At 37.1% G+C, this 17732-nt stretch overlaps 1 protein-coding gene across 1 annotated transcript in view; it reads left to right on the top strand.

Moving 5' to 3' along the window:
• Window positions 1–17732, top strand: part of COL28A1 (collagen type XXVIII alpha 1 chain) — a 32435-nt gene that overhangs the window by 14108 nt on the left and 595 nt on the right. The window contains exons 14-34 of the mRNA XM_032693276.1: window positions 235–303; window positions 734–802; window positions 894–962; window positions 1282–1350; window positions 2547–2618; window positions 3194–3262; window positions 3955–4026; window positions 4900–4968; window positions 5374–5442; window positions 7145–7213; window positions 7693–7761; window positions 8511–8579; window positions 9952–10020; window positions 10709–10777; window positions 11562–11642; window positions 13104–13139; window positions 14260–14296; window positions 14424–14981; window positions 15634–15875; window positions 16478–16565; window positions 16650–16739. Coding sequence (XP_032549167.1) covers window positions 235–303; window positions 734–802; window positions 894–962; window positions 1282–1350; window positions 2547–2618; window positions 3194–3262; window positions 3955–4026; window positions 4900–4968; window positions 5374–5442; window positions 7145–7213; window positions 7693–7761; window positions 8511–8579; window positions 9952–10020; window positions 10709–10777; window positions 11562–11642; window positions 13104–13139; window positions 14260–14296; window positions 14424–14981; window positions 15634–15875; window positions 16478–16565; window positions 16650–16739 — 2104 coding nt within the window. The remainder of the gene's footprint in view (window positions 1–234; window positions 304–733; window positions 803–893; window positions 963–1281; window positions 1351–2546; window positions 2619–3193; window positions 3263–3954; window positions 4027–4899; window positions 4969–5373; window positions 5443–7144; window positions 7214–7692; window positions 7762–8510; window positions 8580–9951; window positions 10021–10708; window positions 10778–11561; window positions 11643–13103; window positions 13140–14259; window positions 14297–14423; window positions 14982–15633; window positions 15876–16477; window positions 16566–16649; window positions 16740–17732) is intronic.

Genomic DNA, 17732 nt, shown 5'->3' with positions numbered 1-17732 from the left:
TGATTTGAGAGGAAGCAAAACAGGACCTTAAGCAATTGAGATGGGCAGAAAGATAAGAAGCTTGTTCAGCTCTTTCATCAGCAATTTCAAACTGCAGAGCAAACTCATTTGAAAGGATCACCTCTGGAACACAGATTCAGGAGCTGCTTTCTGGTTCTCATTTTGGTTTTCATGATGACAGAGTAAGCACTGTTTCTAGTTACACAGTTAAAAACATATTATTTTTTCATGTAGGGTGACCGTGGTTTTGATGGACCAAAAGGCCCTCGTGGACTTCCAGGCATCAGCATAAAAGGTGAAAAGGTGAGCAAGGAATACACCAGGGGATTAATGAAGTGCCAATAAATCTACATAATACAGGGAATATGGGATTGACATTCACTGCAAAAGGTGCAATGAGGCAAGGAACCCACAAAAGACCCTGGATAATATGGTATTTTGTTGACATTTATGTCCAATAAATTCTCCAAACCTATTTTAATATTTCTTCATATTAAAACAGATGTTAGAAAAAGCATCTGATTCTGTGGGAAAATTTAGGTTTAAAAAGGGAAAAAGAGACCAGCAGTTATTTGCAGCTGAACTAGCACAAAATAAATGCATAAATGAAAAATAAAAGATCAGATTCCCCAGCTTCACTGACTTCAAGAGAGGTTAAGTCAACTAGCATGGGAGTTGTCCCAGATTGTTTCTGTATCTTTTCACAACTAAGCAATTGTACTTTTTTTGCCAGGGTGAATTTGGTCCTCCTGGTTTACCTGGACCAGTTGGATTACCTGGAATTGGAATTCAAGGAGAGAAGGTGCAATTTTCACTTCCCCTTCACCTCATACTTAAATGTATAGTAACAGAGACTATTTTATTTTTAATAATTACTTAACTAATCTTCTCAGGGAGTGGAAGGCCCAAAAGGACCACCTGGCTCTAGAGGGCTACCAGGACAGGGACTACCTGGACCAAAGGTTAGGGAATTTTCTGAAGTAAAAGCTACTGTGCTGTTTTTACTGTTATGTTTCATGATTAAGTCTCTTAAGTATCAGCTACTTTGGAAGGAAAGATTCCCAGTGACATATAACTATAGATTTACAGCTTTTATAATTTCCAACAATGACTCTGGTGACAGCTCAAAATATGTGGCAGATTCCCAATCTTTGTGACCAAGGGTTTAACACATCATACTAAAGACAATATCATACTAATCTTCCTTTATATGTAAGCAACGAAACGTATGCTTTGATACTTTTCCATAATAACGCTGTTAAAAACTAATATCTACTTAAGGGTGAACAAGGCTTGCCTGGAGAGACTGGAGTGCCAGGAGAAAGAGGTATTGGAGAACCTGGTTCTAAGGTACATTGTTAATAGAGGAATTATTTTATCTATTTATTTATTCAGATTATAAATTTGTGTTTCCTGAGTATCCTTTCTGTAGACACTAAAAATAGGTTTAGAAATAAAATCTAGGGTCTTAGTCTTTAAAATTTTTAAGCCAGACTTTCAATAACCTCTAGATATGGGAACATTTTAAATATACCACTTCTGTACAAAAGTAGTAAGACTTACAGTGACTAGAGAAATTTCCACATGCCTGACCCATGCTCAAGTCAGTGCTGCATACAGCTCACCTACAGCTCTGTCCAGAAAACCATCCAGAATATGAAACAGTTGGCAGAACTTACAGTCCCAAGCTACACTACAGCCAGAGAGGTGGAAAAAAGCACTGAATAGTGGTTATTGTGCTGCTCCTTCCCTTTTCAACCAGAACAGGATGGAAACAGAGCAGCTACATCCTCACACGCTCATCACGAGAAACAAGCTGTGCTGACAGACGGAAAGCACAGTTGCTGAGAGGAGAGGAAGCTGTAACCAGATTATCTTAGTGCTGAAGTGACCAAGATAGTAACCAGTCCCTATGTCATTAACGGCCAGATTAACATAAAATATGGGAATAGATGAAAAAGTACTTTCGTCATAGTAGAAAGGCACAGGGCGGTCGTGGTTTTGCTCTTGTTTGTTACAGATTTGGGACAGGGGTTGGAAAAGAAATTATTCCACTTCTTTCTTTACTTTCACAAAATACAGTAATGCTGATTGAACCCATTTGACCCCAAATGATCCCATTTCACCTAAAGCCAGGTCAGGCTCTTGAATCTTACATAAATAGGCCCAAGACAATTCCACTGCCATCAATAGATTTGCACTGATATTCACCAGCAAGATGTCAATCATCATGTCACAGTCAGTTCTATCTGATAAATGCTGCCATTTAATGATATGATGGCATTATGTTTGAGCTGGAGCATTAACAGCTAAGAATTTTAATTGCACAGATAAAGAGCACAGTTCAAACAATGAGATGGTAGGAAAGCACCAGGTAATGAGAGTTGTCTTTATAAAAAAGTCAAGATTTGGGGTCATATGCATAAATATGTGCTATAAATATATTTACAGTTTAGAAAAAAGAATTAAATAGATTTCCTCAAGTCAGAGAAAGATTAGTACCAAGTCTGCATTTAATAGAAGGATTTACTTTTTATTGATGTTAGGGTGAGCCAGGGCCTTCAGGACTGGCAGGTCTGCCTGGTCTTCCAGGAGAAGATGGAGACCCTGGACAAAAGGTTGGTTCATCTCTGTCTGCAGTCTACCTGCTTCCTTCCAAGCATTCCTACTGCTCTCCCTGTGCTGATACCCGGACCTAGAAGAGATAGTGGAAAAGCACCACACTTTTTCAGTGAAAAGAATTCTCTTGCAAATATACTTTTTTAGGGTAAACTTTACTTTCTCTACTTTTTTGGGGTGGGGCATTGTCTTACATTGTTTACAGTTTTTGGTTTTTTAAAATCCACTAAATGCCCTGCAACTCAGAAGGAAAACCACTAAAATGGCTATGGGAAACCTTTCTGGCCTTCCGATCACGTTATTTTCCTAGAATCAGAAATGCCAGTATTTAAGATTGTATAATCAAAGTGTTCAGCCACCACTAAGGCTACTTCATGCATTCCACCTGGAGTTTTATACTGCATGCTTGTGAATGTGGGAAGAAGATCCTGAACCCAGCTGACATCAGTGGGAGTTTTGTCATTGACTCTAAAAGGTCTATGATTTTAATGAACTTATTCAAGGGAATACAGAGTTGATCTTGCACCATGTCTATGCAATGCTATGAAATGCTCCCTTGATTTTTCTATTCAAGGGTGAACCAGGGTTACCTGGTCTTAGAGGTCCTGAAGGTGCTCCAGGGATTGGAATACAGGGGGAAAAGGTGAGAATTTCTTACTAAAGATGTTACATGATATTGTAATGTTCCAGGAATAGGTTTGTCAAAGCCTTGGCTTTTTTTGTCTAATATAAGTAACAAAAAAATATTATTCTGGACTCACAGTTTTATTTTTGTTGTAATTATTACAGCCTAATAATCCTCTTGAATACCAGCTTTCCCTTTACAAACGAAACACTATTCTCAGTTTTTTCTTCCCAGAAGTGTAAGCTGGTCAATCAAACAGGGCATTGTGATCAATTGATTGGCCCTATTTGCCTTAGAATCAAAAAAAAATTACTACCAAGTGAATTATATTTTCCTGGTTTGATAATTTTTCTTAGATAGTATCTTTTTAATGTAATAACTTAGTTTTCAGCTGCAAGGATTCAATCTTTAAGATTCCTTTTGGGTTGGTGTTTTTTCCACAGTATTCACTGGTAAGTCAGTTAATTTCATTTTGGATTAAATCTGCATAGTTGTAACTGTACCAATCCAAAACTGGACAATTACTGAGCAGAATTAACTGACTTGCCAATAAAGGCAATAGGAACAGCTCATGTGCACCACCTACAAGATAGATCTTTGATATCTTTCACTGACATTTACAGTTAATTCCAGTTAGCACATTCTTATAATAATAATAATAATTCTTAATATTATTTAGTATGAGTGACATGTCTTCTCTATTTTTGTAGGGAGATCAAGGTCAGAGAGGAATACGTGGATTAACAGGACCAGCAGGAATGCCTGGACCTCCTGGAGCTAAAGTGAGTTTATGACTATGTTTTGTGTGTAAAATAGCCTCCTAAAGCTGTGCTTTGTTCCAGATCTCAGAAACAACTGTTCCAGAATGAATTTGCTTCATTAATAATAATAATAAAAAAGTCCAGCTAACACTTCTCTTAGCAAGACACACCATGATCCCTGTAAACAGCTAGAAGCATTTTTTAAAAAACTTTGCCTTTACCACATTGCTTCCCTGTTGGTTTACAAAAAGTTAAGGTATCTACTGGTATTTTTATACTGAAATATTTGGGAAGATAGTATTGTGTATGGAATATACATATGTGACAGGACTTTATTTTCCCTTACACTGACTCATAGCTGATATTCTTTTATGAATTTGGAGTTTCCATTAAAATACTCAGTTCTCACTGAAAGTGAGAGAAGAGCTACTATAGGTTTCTCCCCCAGTTTCTTAGTAAGTCTTTTGCTATTTATACACATGAGTATTTCCACATAAAAGGAAAAAGAGGTAAAAAAGTACACTGAAAGGACTATTTTCAAAAAAATCTAATCTAATAGAAAAGTATACATGTTTTCAGTATACCTACAGAGCTGGGCAGGAAGTCTTGAGTGCTGTATGACTAAGTCTCAAATATACTAAGAAAGGGACTTCTAATAGCACCTGTTTGTGCAGTGACTGAGAAGGATCTCATTTCCATTGAGAAAACAGAAGTATGCTTGTTATCAGTTCTTCAAACATATTCCACAGATATTCCACGTAGAATTGCATATTAGAAATTCTAATAGAATGTTAATGGAATATTGTAAATTATTGCATAAATGTTTTCTATATGAGATGGTCATGCTCACTTTCAGAAAAATCCATTGGTTTTTCTCTCCTTCCTTCACTGCAGGGAGAGCCTGGTGCACCAGGACGTCTTGGAATGCCAGGCCCTCCTGGAAGAGCTGTGCCTGGGCCAAAGGTAACATCCAGATTCCAGCTCCTAGTGCCTATAAACACAGGGTGAAAACTGAAGTAGGCTACGCTAATACTTGTTTAAACCATTTCAGCCTCAGAAGGTCAACTAAAACTTCTTCTTTCCTATGAATAGAGTTATGGATTATATCCAATCTAGTTACCACAGTGCTCTCGTATTAACAGTATGGCAGCTTCAGGTATGGCCTACCTTTGTTGATTGCTTTATTTTGAATAACCTTGGATATCAAAATACTTTTCTTTATTGTGCTTTTGGGTTTTAATGCTTGCAGTAGCAATAAATAAAATTAGCTATTATGTTTGATATATATAAATTTGTATAACAGAAAACCAGCCTGTGATTGGAGTTTAATAAAATATGTAACAGGAGTATTTATTTTCTTCATTGCAGGGTGACATTGGGTTACCTGGTCTTGCTGGACCAATTGGAGAGCCAGGTTTTGGACTTCCTGGGGCAAAGGTAGTTTCTAAATTGTTAAACTAGTTTCTGATAGAACTGTAAAATAAGCCAGGAGGATTTAGGTAAAGCAACAAAAATCTCCTAGGATGGCCAAGTGTTTCACAGTTCTTAACAAACGTGTCCTGAGTATCCTTATACTCCGTCAGAGTATAAGGATTTGCAGAGCCAGAAAACCATGGATGGTCAATGTTCCAGATTCTGTGAACCAGAAGCTTTCAGATGGCAGAGAACCAGGGGAAGAATGACTGTTTCTAATTGATTAGAAGTGAATGCAGAGAGGACACCTGTTAACTGTGCTTACAACAGCCTACATGTCAAGTACAGTTAATTTTTCTCATCCAAGCTCCTTTGCTTCATTCCTAATTTTGACACATGGTAATCTATAGACTCCAAAAAGGTCTCAGGACATGGGCCAAACTGGCACTGTGAGAAGAAATACCTTAAGTAGTGCAAGAAGAACAAGAATAGGTAGCTAAGGATTTCCCTCTAGCACTTTTCTAGTATTGCCTCAGTGGTACCTAGATTCGAGTTTCATAATCCACTCTTCATTCCAGGAATGATTTTGTTTGAACACCAAGAAACTCAGGACATATAAACCTGTGTTTCTCAAAATATACTGGATCCTGCTTGCCCCTCCACTCCCTTTTTTTCTTATTGAATTTGACAGTACTTTTGTTCTTTGAGCGAACTGAACATAGTAAGAGAAGCATGAGAAGCGTGTAACAATCTCTATCCCTTTTTGATCAGTCAGCAGTTTTCAAGATCCTTACATTTATTTTCATCAGGAGGAGATTATGATGATGAAATCACGTACTTTTCTGGCATAGTCCAGTTAATTCAGAGAATTGCATGTTGTCCCATTTCTGGGGATCCAACAGGAATCAATCAACAGGAAGCAAGCCCTTTGCTCAGAGCTGCAAGTCTCTCTCCCTCAGCCTTGAGTCCCCAGAGCTCTTTCAGCTGGGTGACACTGCCTGTTTCTGTGACTATGTTCTTCACTTTTTGCTGTCTTTCTCAGCATTAGTGGTTTTGCTGTTCCTTCATTCTCAGACACACATCTGCATTAAGCTGTACAGGGGAAAGCCTTTTACAATCTCATTTTTTTAAATTATTTTTGCGTTATTTCTGCATGCCCACATTTTGCGTAGCTACAGGGACAAACACAATCTTGATCATCCATTCAGCTGTAACTGAGCAGTTCACTGCACCATCCAGTGGTTGGGAGGGTTAAAGTCCTTTTAGTTTTCTTGGTAAATCTGTTCCTGAATAATCCAGCTGTCTGCATCCATGAAAGAAGCTTAACTATACATCTCCCATAGGAAGCTCCTGTTAGAAGCTTTAATGAGGTTCCATAGCATTATAGGGAAATACAATTCTAGAACAAATTATGATAAAAATATGGGGAATGCAACTAACAGAATTTCTTCTTATATGTAGGCCACAAATTACAACAGACAGAGCTCTTGAAAAATACTAAAATTAGTTTCATAGAAGTGAATGCTCCTGTAAATCCTGAGCTGGTACTGTTTTAATCCAGGATTAAATAAACCTAAAATAATAATTTACATAGTAAAATACATTAGCAGATAGACAGATAAAATCCATTTACAGTATATTTGCCACAGAAGTTTCACTTCCATGGAAAATTTCCTGCTAACAACTGTATTGGCATTCACTCAGAGGTTTTTCCTGCCTTCATCAGGGTGACCGAGGCCTTCCAGGACCCCCCGGGCCCTTTGGGCCGAAAGGAGATGGTTATCCTGGCCCACCTGTAAGTTTATAGACTTTTTTTTTATATGAATTGGGAACAAATAAGTGCTACACGTAAGTGATTTGCCTCTGGTTCTGACATGCTAGGAAAGATTTGTTGGTCTAAAGGCCTAAAAAGACTCTTCAACTGTGGAAATGCATTTCAGCACAGAAGGAAAATCTCCTTCTGAAATAGTGCAAGACCTTCCCTGTCCTCCACTTCTCTTGATTATGCAGTGCAGAATGGCTGTGGCAACTGTCTTTCCAGATTAGACTCCTCTGTCTTCAAACACATGCAAGCCCCCTGCATGGCATTCAACACTCACACAAATGCCACTGACACCACTTCTGTTTTATAAGAGTAAAATTTAACCAATTGTAGACTAAAGTGATCCCACCAAGAGACAATATATTCAAGACACTACCATACAAATGTTAACAAAAGCACATAGTCAATATAACCGTAAATTAAATTTATGTTGTCTGTGTATATAATTCCAGGGCTTGCCAGGCCTCCCTGGGATTCCTGGTGAACAAGGCCCAGATGGAGTTGGACTACCAGGACCTAAGGTACAGACCTTAACTTCTAGAAAAGTAAATGTATATGTATATGTATATGTATATGTATATGTATATGTATATGTATATGTATATGTATATGTATATGTATATGTATATGTATATGTATATGTTACTTCGTGGAGATATAATTCCTACTTATATGTCACAGTCAGAATACCTATTTAGTCCAGCTTTAACTTCCTTGTCAGTATATAAAAGATAGATCCCATAGAAGCTCTTCAAGCTTCACTTCAAAACTCATCCTGATGCAGACTGCAGGATTACTGGCATTATACAGGCAATTGAAGAATTGACTGCAATTATTTAAACATGCTTAATGTCTCTTAAAAGGACATGCATCTTTTTTCCACCGACCTCAAACCCCTAGCTGTCTGGAGACACTGATAGGAAAAAGCTAGAACAGTGGCAATTTGAACATAAGAGTGTGACTCAACTGACAGCAAGCAAAATCTTTGTGGGTTTTTTGTTTTGTTTTCAACACAGGAATTGTAATTCCTGTGTAACTATGCATAATTGGCTGTACATGTCTTGAATATGTTTAGACCACTAGCTGTTTATCCCCAGTAACTTCCTTGTCCTGCCTGCCATATTCATGAGTTATCACTTTTTGGACTTGCACCATGTTGTTCAGTAGTTATCTTCTCTTTGTCCCATTTGAGTATAAGAGGTGTTGGGAATCCTAGAGATAAATTAAACTTTTGTATTCACTACTTATTTCTTAAAGTATCAACTTTCAGGGTGATCCCGGTATTAGAGGACCAGTCGGCCTCCCCGGTCCACCAGGAGAAGGTTTGCCAGGACCAAAAGTAAGAGATTTAACAATTATGTCTCCCTTTGTCTTTTTTCTAAAAAACAAACAAACAAACTATACTATAAAAATGCATAGATGTGCATAGACATCCACATGTTTTCTGTCTTCACTAGAAACAATTAATCCAACAAATAATCTTTATTTTGTAGAAAATCAAAAATGTTTCTGGTGACTAGCCATAAACCATAGCCTTCTTCCAGTTGCATATGATAAATGCTAACCTTGCAGCGAAGATCAGTGACAAAACATTTAGCTCCTGCAGACATTAGCTGCAACTGAGTAGCAAAAGTTTCTTCAAACCTGGCATTGGTCAAAATTAATGGCCTGGCAAGCACTTAGTGTGTCTTGCCCATGCTACTGTTACAGCTATAGGCATACTGTTGAGTTCTTCTGGAATTAATTCTTCTTTTTTACTATACCAACCTAATAAACATATAATGACTAATATAGGGATAGATCCCTGAAAAAAAGGATTATTTTTGTAGTTATAATATACATCATGACAAAGGCCTGAAAATAATTGTAACTATAAAAAGCAATTTGCCCTATGAAACCTCCCAAATTGGAAACTCTTATGCTCCTACAGCTCAGTTTTAGAAGTCTACTAATGCAAAAGAAATGGTGTAGAATGTAAATGTAAAGGAACTCAACAAAGTCAAATGCAAAGATTATGCAACATAATAATGTGTTACCTGCACAATGTGGCTTATTGGTCCCAGAAATTCAGTTCACATTGGCATGAAAACCACATCCAGAGCAAAGCAGTGGTGAAGCACTTCCCCAGCCAGGACTAGTCCCAAGGACTGGCATGTGCACAGTATCCTTACAAATGAGGAAAGAGATAATTTCATGCAGGGATACTGGAATAGCAATATAGGCATGAAATTAATATTTCACTATGTGGGTTTTGATTGCTTCCTGTGAATAACATATAGAATGAAAACATTTTCTCTAGAGTTCTTTTGAACTCTATCTTATGAATTAGCAACAAGTATTTATTTGCAATGCCACATTAGTATGTATGTCCATAGGTCAGTGTGTAATGGTGATGAAAGATAACAAAACGATAATAATCCTCTCTTAAATCTTAATTCAGTCCCCAATATCCCACCAATACAATCCTTCCTTCAACACAATGTATATATCTCTCAGCAAGGTTATTTATGTTTAGTAATCATTAAGCCAAGTGACTCCTTTGAAGTATAAACTGGATTTTAATAATCTGATAAAGGCTGAAATGAGTCTTTGTCAGACAGAGCAATCTTATCCTCACTACTTATAAAAAAAAATGTCTGGTAGAGGATGGACAAGAAATTACATGGTGGTATAACAATTTATTGTGTATTTCTATTATGAATATTCTCTAGGGAACCATAGGACGCCCAGGGCCACCTGGGTCTCTGGGACCTCCTGGTGAAGGTATTCAAGGAGCTAAGGTAAAAAGGCTTCATGTCTCCAATATTTAACCTGTGCTGAGCGGTCAATCTGACCATCACAGTGTCAAGGAGATTTCACATAGTTTCTTATATGAAGGAGCCTCAGGCGAGAGAATGAGAAGGATAATGGGAGCACGTACAAAGTATGTTCTGTATCTACTACTGTGAACAACAAGCCCAAGCACACATGTATTGAGGGAGAAGGAAGGAACTTTTATCAGTTAAAGATACCTTTATGAAATTAAAAATACCATTTCCTCTTCCTCAGCTCTCATGCCCATGGAGACAGCCTGAAGTAGTTATATGAATATCATCTATGGTAGAGAAAGAGTCTCCATCCTGAATCTATGTGTACTATTAATTTTTCCCTGTAACATGCACTTTTACCCAAAGTATCAGTCAGATGAGACACACTCAAAAGACAGAAATAAGAAAAGGGGAATGACAATTAATAAAATGGGATAGAAAGAGGGAACAAATTAAAATTAAAATCAATAATGTGGTTTTTCAATATTATATAACTTTATACTGAAGAAATATTTGAGAAATATAAGCTAGCTACTATTGTCTCAAGTGCCTCAAGATACTTGTTAAAATGCAGTTTGAAACACTTTCTCTTTGAACATTTAAACTTAAAGCATGATTAATGATTACAAAGAGTTAATATCACTACTTGGATTATCATTAGGGGGAACAAGGAATTCAAGGAATGCCAGGACCACGAGGCCCTCCTGGAGATGGGCTTTTAGGACAGAAGGTATGATATGTAAATCAGAGATAATGCCCTAGATGGAAAAGAACACACTGAAAATACTCATTACAATCAGCTCTCGTTGAAGGCTTATAAATTTTGTGTAAAGGAAATGGGCATGTGGGAAAACCCCAGATATTAGAAGATTATATTATTATTAGAAGTTATATTATTTTATTATTAGATTTAATATTACTGCCTTTCTTTCACCCACTATGCAAAATTTGGGCACTACATCAATGTTAAGAAAAAGAGAACTTTAAGTTGGAATCAGTTTTTAGATGCAATCACATTGGCTCAGAAAGGCTGTACAAAATACCATAGTCTACTAAAAATCAAACCAGGACACACGAATCCATCTGTTTGCAATTCTAAACACCTTTTCTGGGCCAAAAGGTTTCTCAGAGTGATATTCTCATTATTCATTCCAATGACACCCTTGGATTTCTTTTCTATTTCCCTACTGTTATTTTATTTTTCTAAGACACTGATATTACTGATTTCCATCACGTAATATCACATGAAACCCCTCTGTAGTGTGCATATAGTTGTTTGAGATGGTTCATTGTTCAAACAGCTTCACTTATTTTTTCCCATAAAGATGCTTAGCCAATCCTATAAGTTATTAACGAAATTCACAAAATACCAAGTTATTTAAATGATGTCTAACAAAGATTTCTGTCATATCAGAAGCTGAAGGTGAATTCTCAAAGGCAACTAGAGAGAAATTTGAAAAGTGTAATAAAAACTGACTTACGCTTTCTGTCTGCTTACCAACATGGTTTTACAGGGAGATCGAGGAGCTACAGGTGACAAAGGGAGAAAAGGAGAAAAAGGTGATGTGGGTGACCCTGGTTTATCTGGAGAACCCGTGAGTAACTCAGGTTTATCATGGCTGTTTTCTTAAACCATGTAAAAACAAAGCTGAGTTGTGTATTCTTCTTTCTATTTAACTACATATAATCTGAAATACTTAAGAAACTGAAACAATGAAAAACTTTAAAAGCAAAAAGACATTTCCTTGATTAATACCCCACTTATTGCACAGATGTGGTTTCTCTCTTCAGGAAGTTGTCATGATTTAACCCCAGCCAGCAACTAAATACCATGCAGCCACTCAGTCACCTACCCCCCAGCCCTGGTGGGATGGGGAGGCGAATCAGATAAAAAAGCAAAAAAAAAAACATGAACAAACAAAAGACTCGTGGGTGGACATAAAACAGTTTATAATTGAACCAAAGTATAATAATAATCATAATAATGAAAAAAACAAGTGATGCCCAATACAGTTGCTCACCACCTGCTGACCAGTGCCCAGCCCACCCCCAAGCAGTGATCGGCCCCTCCCAGCCAACTCCCCCCGGTTTGTGTACTCAGTGTGACATCCTATGTTATGGAATATCCCTTTGGCCACTTCGGGTCAGCTGTCCTGGCCATGTTCCCTGCAGTTCCTCGTGCAGCTCCTCACTGGCAGAGCATGGGAAACTAAAAAGTCCTTGACTTAGGGTAAGCACCACTTAGCAACATCCAAAACATCAGTGTGTTGTCAGCATGATTCCCATAGTAAATCCAAAACACAGCCCTAAACCAGCTACTAAGAAGAAAATGAACTCTATCCCAGCTGAAACCAGGAAAGCAGTGAAGGACAATTGCCATGTTTCAAGACAAAACTATGCAATTCTATTCTATGGCTAGCAAATAACTATAGCTCAGACTTTCCCTCAAAGCTGATGAACAATGAGGGGAGTCAAAATGAAAACTTCTGCTGATAGGCACGTCCCCAAAAGCACGCAAGTAATATGTGGTGCTCTTCTGTTCTGAAATTTGCATACTATTAAGTAGGAATATATAAACTCCATTGCTGGGGGGGATGACACGTGTACATATATATATATATATATACACACTAACATATAAATAGTCCATATTTTAAAAATTCATTCTTGGTCTGCTACTGGCCCTATTAAACTCACACATGATGAAGCAGAATTCTCATCATTCCAGGGTGTCAGGCAGGTACACAGTCTATTGAGAGAGGAAGTCAACACAACATGGTAGACAAGAAAGCTTTGCACAGATTCTCCCTTTCTAATGTAAACTGACAGTCAGTGATTGAGTGGGAGACTTGAGGTCATCCAATTCCCATATAAGACCATCACCTTAGGAGGCTGCAGATACTGAATGCACAAGGTAGTATCACACAAACACCACTTTTTCTAGCCAAAGTTCCTATTGGCCAAATATTGTTCAAATAATGGTATTGATGAAGTCATATTCTGAATTACAATGTTACTAATTAATTGCAATGTTGAATTAACGATCACTGTTACAGGGCAAAACTGGACCAAAGGGAGAGCAAGGCCTAACAGTAAGCAAATTCCATTATTTAAATCCCCTTATGGCAAGATATAAACAATACTAGATCAGATGAAACATATCCTGTTAATTATTTTGGATGGAGCTCTCTGACAAGAAGTGGTCTCAGTAATACTACAGAATGAAACCACTCAAAGATTTCTGATTTTTTCTCATCTACTTTATACTGAAATGGAATTTAAAGTTCCTGGTAATTTTAGGCATTTTTCTGCTATATGTTCTTTTACAGTTAGCATTAGATGACTCAGGAGTGTACTTGCTGCAGGAAGGACTTTTTACAAGTATTTAAGAGTATAAAGAGCAAGGATCTTCAAACTTGTCATGGTCTGTCATGCTATGAACTTAATTATATTTCTGCTGAGTCTGAACTGCACTTGACCTAAATTCAGTAAAAGTATGTCAGTGACCACTACTAAGTTTTATGGAAGCTGAGCAGCAGCAGCAAAAGGTTGTATTTGACAGACTGACTCAATGCCAAATGAGTCCTGTCATGCACTTAAAAAAATATAACAAAGGATTGCTCTAATAACAAAAAACACTTTGTTCACAGAAGGTCTCACTTTTCTGAACAGACAGCTTTGAAGGCAGCAGCTGTTTTTTCTTTTTTCTGATGAAAGCTGGGTAACAGAGTGGGCCAGATACGCCAGGGCTTCCAACTCCCAATTCCATTCTGTGTTGGTGCTCTGTCATACATCGGCTCACTACAAGCAATACAATTCCTAAAGTTGGGTCTGTTTCTCCACTTCTAATACATTTAAAATGGATATCATATTATTCAGATACTAAAATATGAATGATTTTCAGTTTTAATGAGAATCAGTTAATCACAAAACATTTTTACAATAACAGTAGTTAATTGTTTTAGATAAAGACGTTTCTGTGTTGTCAAGTTAATGATTGTTATATGCATACGAAACAGTTCAGTGTAAAATGTGGGACTCATTCCCTGTTTGGAAGGTCAGGTTTGAAAGTTAAACAGTAAGATTTTTCTAAGTTCCTGTAGGACACAAATATTAACTATAAACAAAATATTTGTTAGTGTCAATATTATGCATTATTTGAAAGAGGCAAAGTTGTAAAATAATTTCATATTTAATTCTTTTCATATCCAGAGAGAAGATATAATTAAATTAATTAAAGAGATATGTGGTAAGTACTCAGGAAATCTTTACGTTCAGGTTCTGTATTTTCTTTATTACATTTACATTCTTCTCCTTTCCAAAAGGATACCACCTCAAATCATTGTGATCTGGGTTTTTTTATTTTTCCTTTGCAGGTTGCGGTATTAAATGTAAGGAAATTCCTATGGAGCTTGTGTTTGTGATTGACAGCTCTGAGAGTGTGGGACCAGAAAATTTTGAGATTGTCAAAGACTTTGTAACTGCTTTAGTAGACAGAGTAACTGTAGGCAGAAATGCTACCAGAATTGGCCTTGTGTTATACAGTTTAGAAGTTCAACTAGAATTTGGTCTCAACAAATACACAACTCGACAGGATGTTAAGCAAGCAATTAGAAAAATGCAGTACATGGGAGAAGGCACTTACACAGGAACTGCTATCCGTAAAGCAACCCAGGAGGGATTCCTCAGTGCTCGAGCAGGAGTGCGGAAAGTAGCTGTTGTGCTGACAGATGGCCAAGCAGACAAGAGAGAAGCTGTAAAACTAGACACTGTCGTTCGAGAGGCTCACGCAGCAAACATCGAAATGTACGCAATAGGAATTGTAAACACTTCAGATCCAACACAGGCTGAGTTTGTGCGTGAGCTAAATCTGATTGCTTCAGATCCAGACACAGAACACATGTTTCTCATCGATGACTTCAACACCCTTCCAGGTGCGTTCATTGAAGTTATGCATTGTACCTGATGCTTCTCAGAACGGGGCGTGGTGGGGGGACAGTACTATCTTTATGGATATGTCAAGTTTTGATGCTGATCAGGATTAGTTACAAGGTGCAAAGTAATAGGAACCTAGAGATAGAGATTCACTTCTTTTAAGGAGTCACATTATAGGGCAATGATTCAACATGCCAACAGGGGGATGTCACCCAGTCTAGGAAAACAGCTCTTAAACTTGTTTTCTAGGCTAAGTGCTCATGCATTGCACATCTGCTGGACTGTAAGTCAGAATGAAACCTATTGTCATAAATTCTGCTTGTTCACTTCCCTTTTTCATTTGGTTGTTCACATCAGCAAGGTAAGAAGTTATTTTCCCGTAACCAACTAGTAGTTGTTACTAAGCTTGGATGAACACCTTTAAATAAGTTCATTGTATTTTGTACCATGTAGAGGACTTACATGCTGGCAAATTTGTGACCAAAAAAAGTTATAGTGCAGAGAGTCTGAAATAATCTTCTTAGAGACACATAAACAATCCAAAGGAGTACTGGATTACATGTGTATTACTGACGTGTATAAATAGTCCATATTTTAAAAATTCATTCAATTTCTCAGTATGATGTTTTTTACTTCCTTTTTTTTAAACAGCTCTGGAGTCCAAATTAGTAAACCAATTTTGTGAAGATGAACATGGTACCTTAATATACAACCGTAAAGGAAATGGTGCAAGTATAAGTGGTTCATATTTCCATTCAGTATCTCCAAGTTCTTTATATTACACACTTCAGAACCACCATGTTAATAGACAACCACTTTCAGCACAGACACCTGGAGTATCTACAGTAGAAAGTCCTCTGAGTCTTGGTGATCTTCCTCATCCATTAGCTCCGGTATGAAAATTCAGCAGACTTCAATGAGCAGAAGTTTAAAATATCTATCCCTCTGTGCTGCCTGATGTAGTATGTAACCTTCACCTTACTTTTCTGCCAGACAGGTACTGTAATAGCTCCTTTAACTTGGTATGCTCAGAGCTGGTGGTTCTGAGTAAGAGTTCTGATGTTGCATGCAGGCTATAATTTATAATATAATATATAATTTATAATTGCTATAGTTTATTCCTGATACTGTTACAAGAATTATCATTCCTTTGTTTAATGCAGGAATATTTGTGCCACAGTGTGAAACTACATTATTAAAAAGCAATTACACTGTTATAATTAAGTCTAAGAATTGAACTCAATTGTAGATTATCATTTTAAGTTTATAAATAAAATTCTGTAAAGGTCAACTAAAAAAATATATATATCTCATATTTAGGTATGACAACTTTCCTGGTAAACCAACCAGGTGAATTTAAAATTCTGGTTTTTAACACTGAAGTGTTAAAATGGAAAGGAATAACGTTAGAAAATCTCTGAGTCATGGAGGGCTTGTTAATTTTTAAACACTTCACAGTATCTGGAAAACAAAGAAAATCAACTGCTTATTTCAGACCAAATTACCTCCTGTGGTAATATATGAAGCCTATGAAGAGGAACGAGAGGAAAAACAGTTACCCTTCCTAACAGCAGACACTAGAGGTATTTTTATCATCATTCATTTCTTCATCTTCTTTTTTGGCTGACCAAAAATCAACGTCTCATTCTGTTTCTTTTCAGCTGCAGCTGTGGTACCATTATTGCCATCTAAACAATCACCATCCAATAAAGTGATGACATCACCTCTTTCAACTGCAGGACTCACACCAAGACCAGGTTATAGATCATAACTAGTTTTCCATTTTGTTCCCTCTTATCCTGATACTAACTTTTAATAAGGCTTTAAATCAGAGTAATTTTGTTCTACTCTCTGAAGATTTTGTGAGTCCATGGTGTGGAAGAGAATCCATTTCAGGATTTTATAACAGATCTAGTTGCTGTTCTTGTCTTCCCAAGTTCCAAATCCCACTGCTCCACTTATGGCAAAAGCAAGGTTATCTGAGAGGAGCTCATAAATGGCATCAAAAAGAGAACATAATGCTCACTGAGATGGGCCAGTGAGCAGGTAATATGTCAGCCAAGAAGGGGCAGTCTATGGAGTTAGGAGGCTTCATTAAAGACAAAGATAATGATTTCAGAATTGGACAGAAAAAATAGCTTTCTCTTTCAGAGGAGAGGAGAAATAGGAAAAAGCTGTGCTTAGTCATCTGAAGAAAAGTATGATAATTAGCTGACTGCTCAAAGGATTGATTCTTCTCATTGATTTTTTGGACATGAAATGTCCAAATGTATTTTGTTCATAATTTGGGGGATTTTGAGTTCCAGTAATAGTTTATTATGATGGGAGCAACAGAAAAGAGCAATAGAAACATGTTCCCATGCTCCCTGGGAACACTGGCATGGCTTATCTGGTCCCTGGCAATAACTTTTTTTTTTTCCGCCCAAAAAAGTGACAAGATACGAGTTGACAAAGACAAAATATTGGTGTCACAACGTTAAACTTAACAGAAAATTGCTTTCTATCTAATGGTACTATTAGAGTGAGACTAGATTAGTATGTCACAGTCCTCCTCTGTAGGAGTCACTAGACCAACAGGCTTTACATTCAAACGTATGTACATAAGTACTACCATTGCATTAGATAAGTAACACAAATATCTTACAAAAGCAAGACTAAAGTTTTATATTCTTCTCACTATTTTAATGTCTCTTCTTCCAACCACAAAAAGAACTAACATGCAGCAGAAGGACGATGGTCATGCTTATGAT

This window comes from Chiroxiphia lanceolata, chromosome 7 (genome assembly GCF_009829145.1).
Source record: "Chiroxiphia lanceolata isolate bChiLan1 chromosome 7, bChiLan1.pri, whole genome shotgun sequence".
Lineage (NCBI taxonomy): Eukaryota > Metazoa > Chordata > Aves > Passeriformes > Pipridae > Chiroxiphia > Chiroxiphia lanceolata.
The sequence above is the reverse complement of the archived record's forward strand: the minus strand, read 5'-3'. Positions and strand labels throughout refer to the sequence as shown.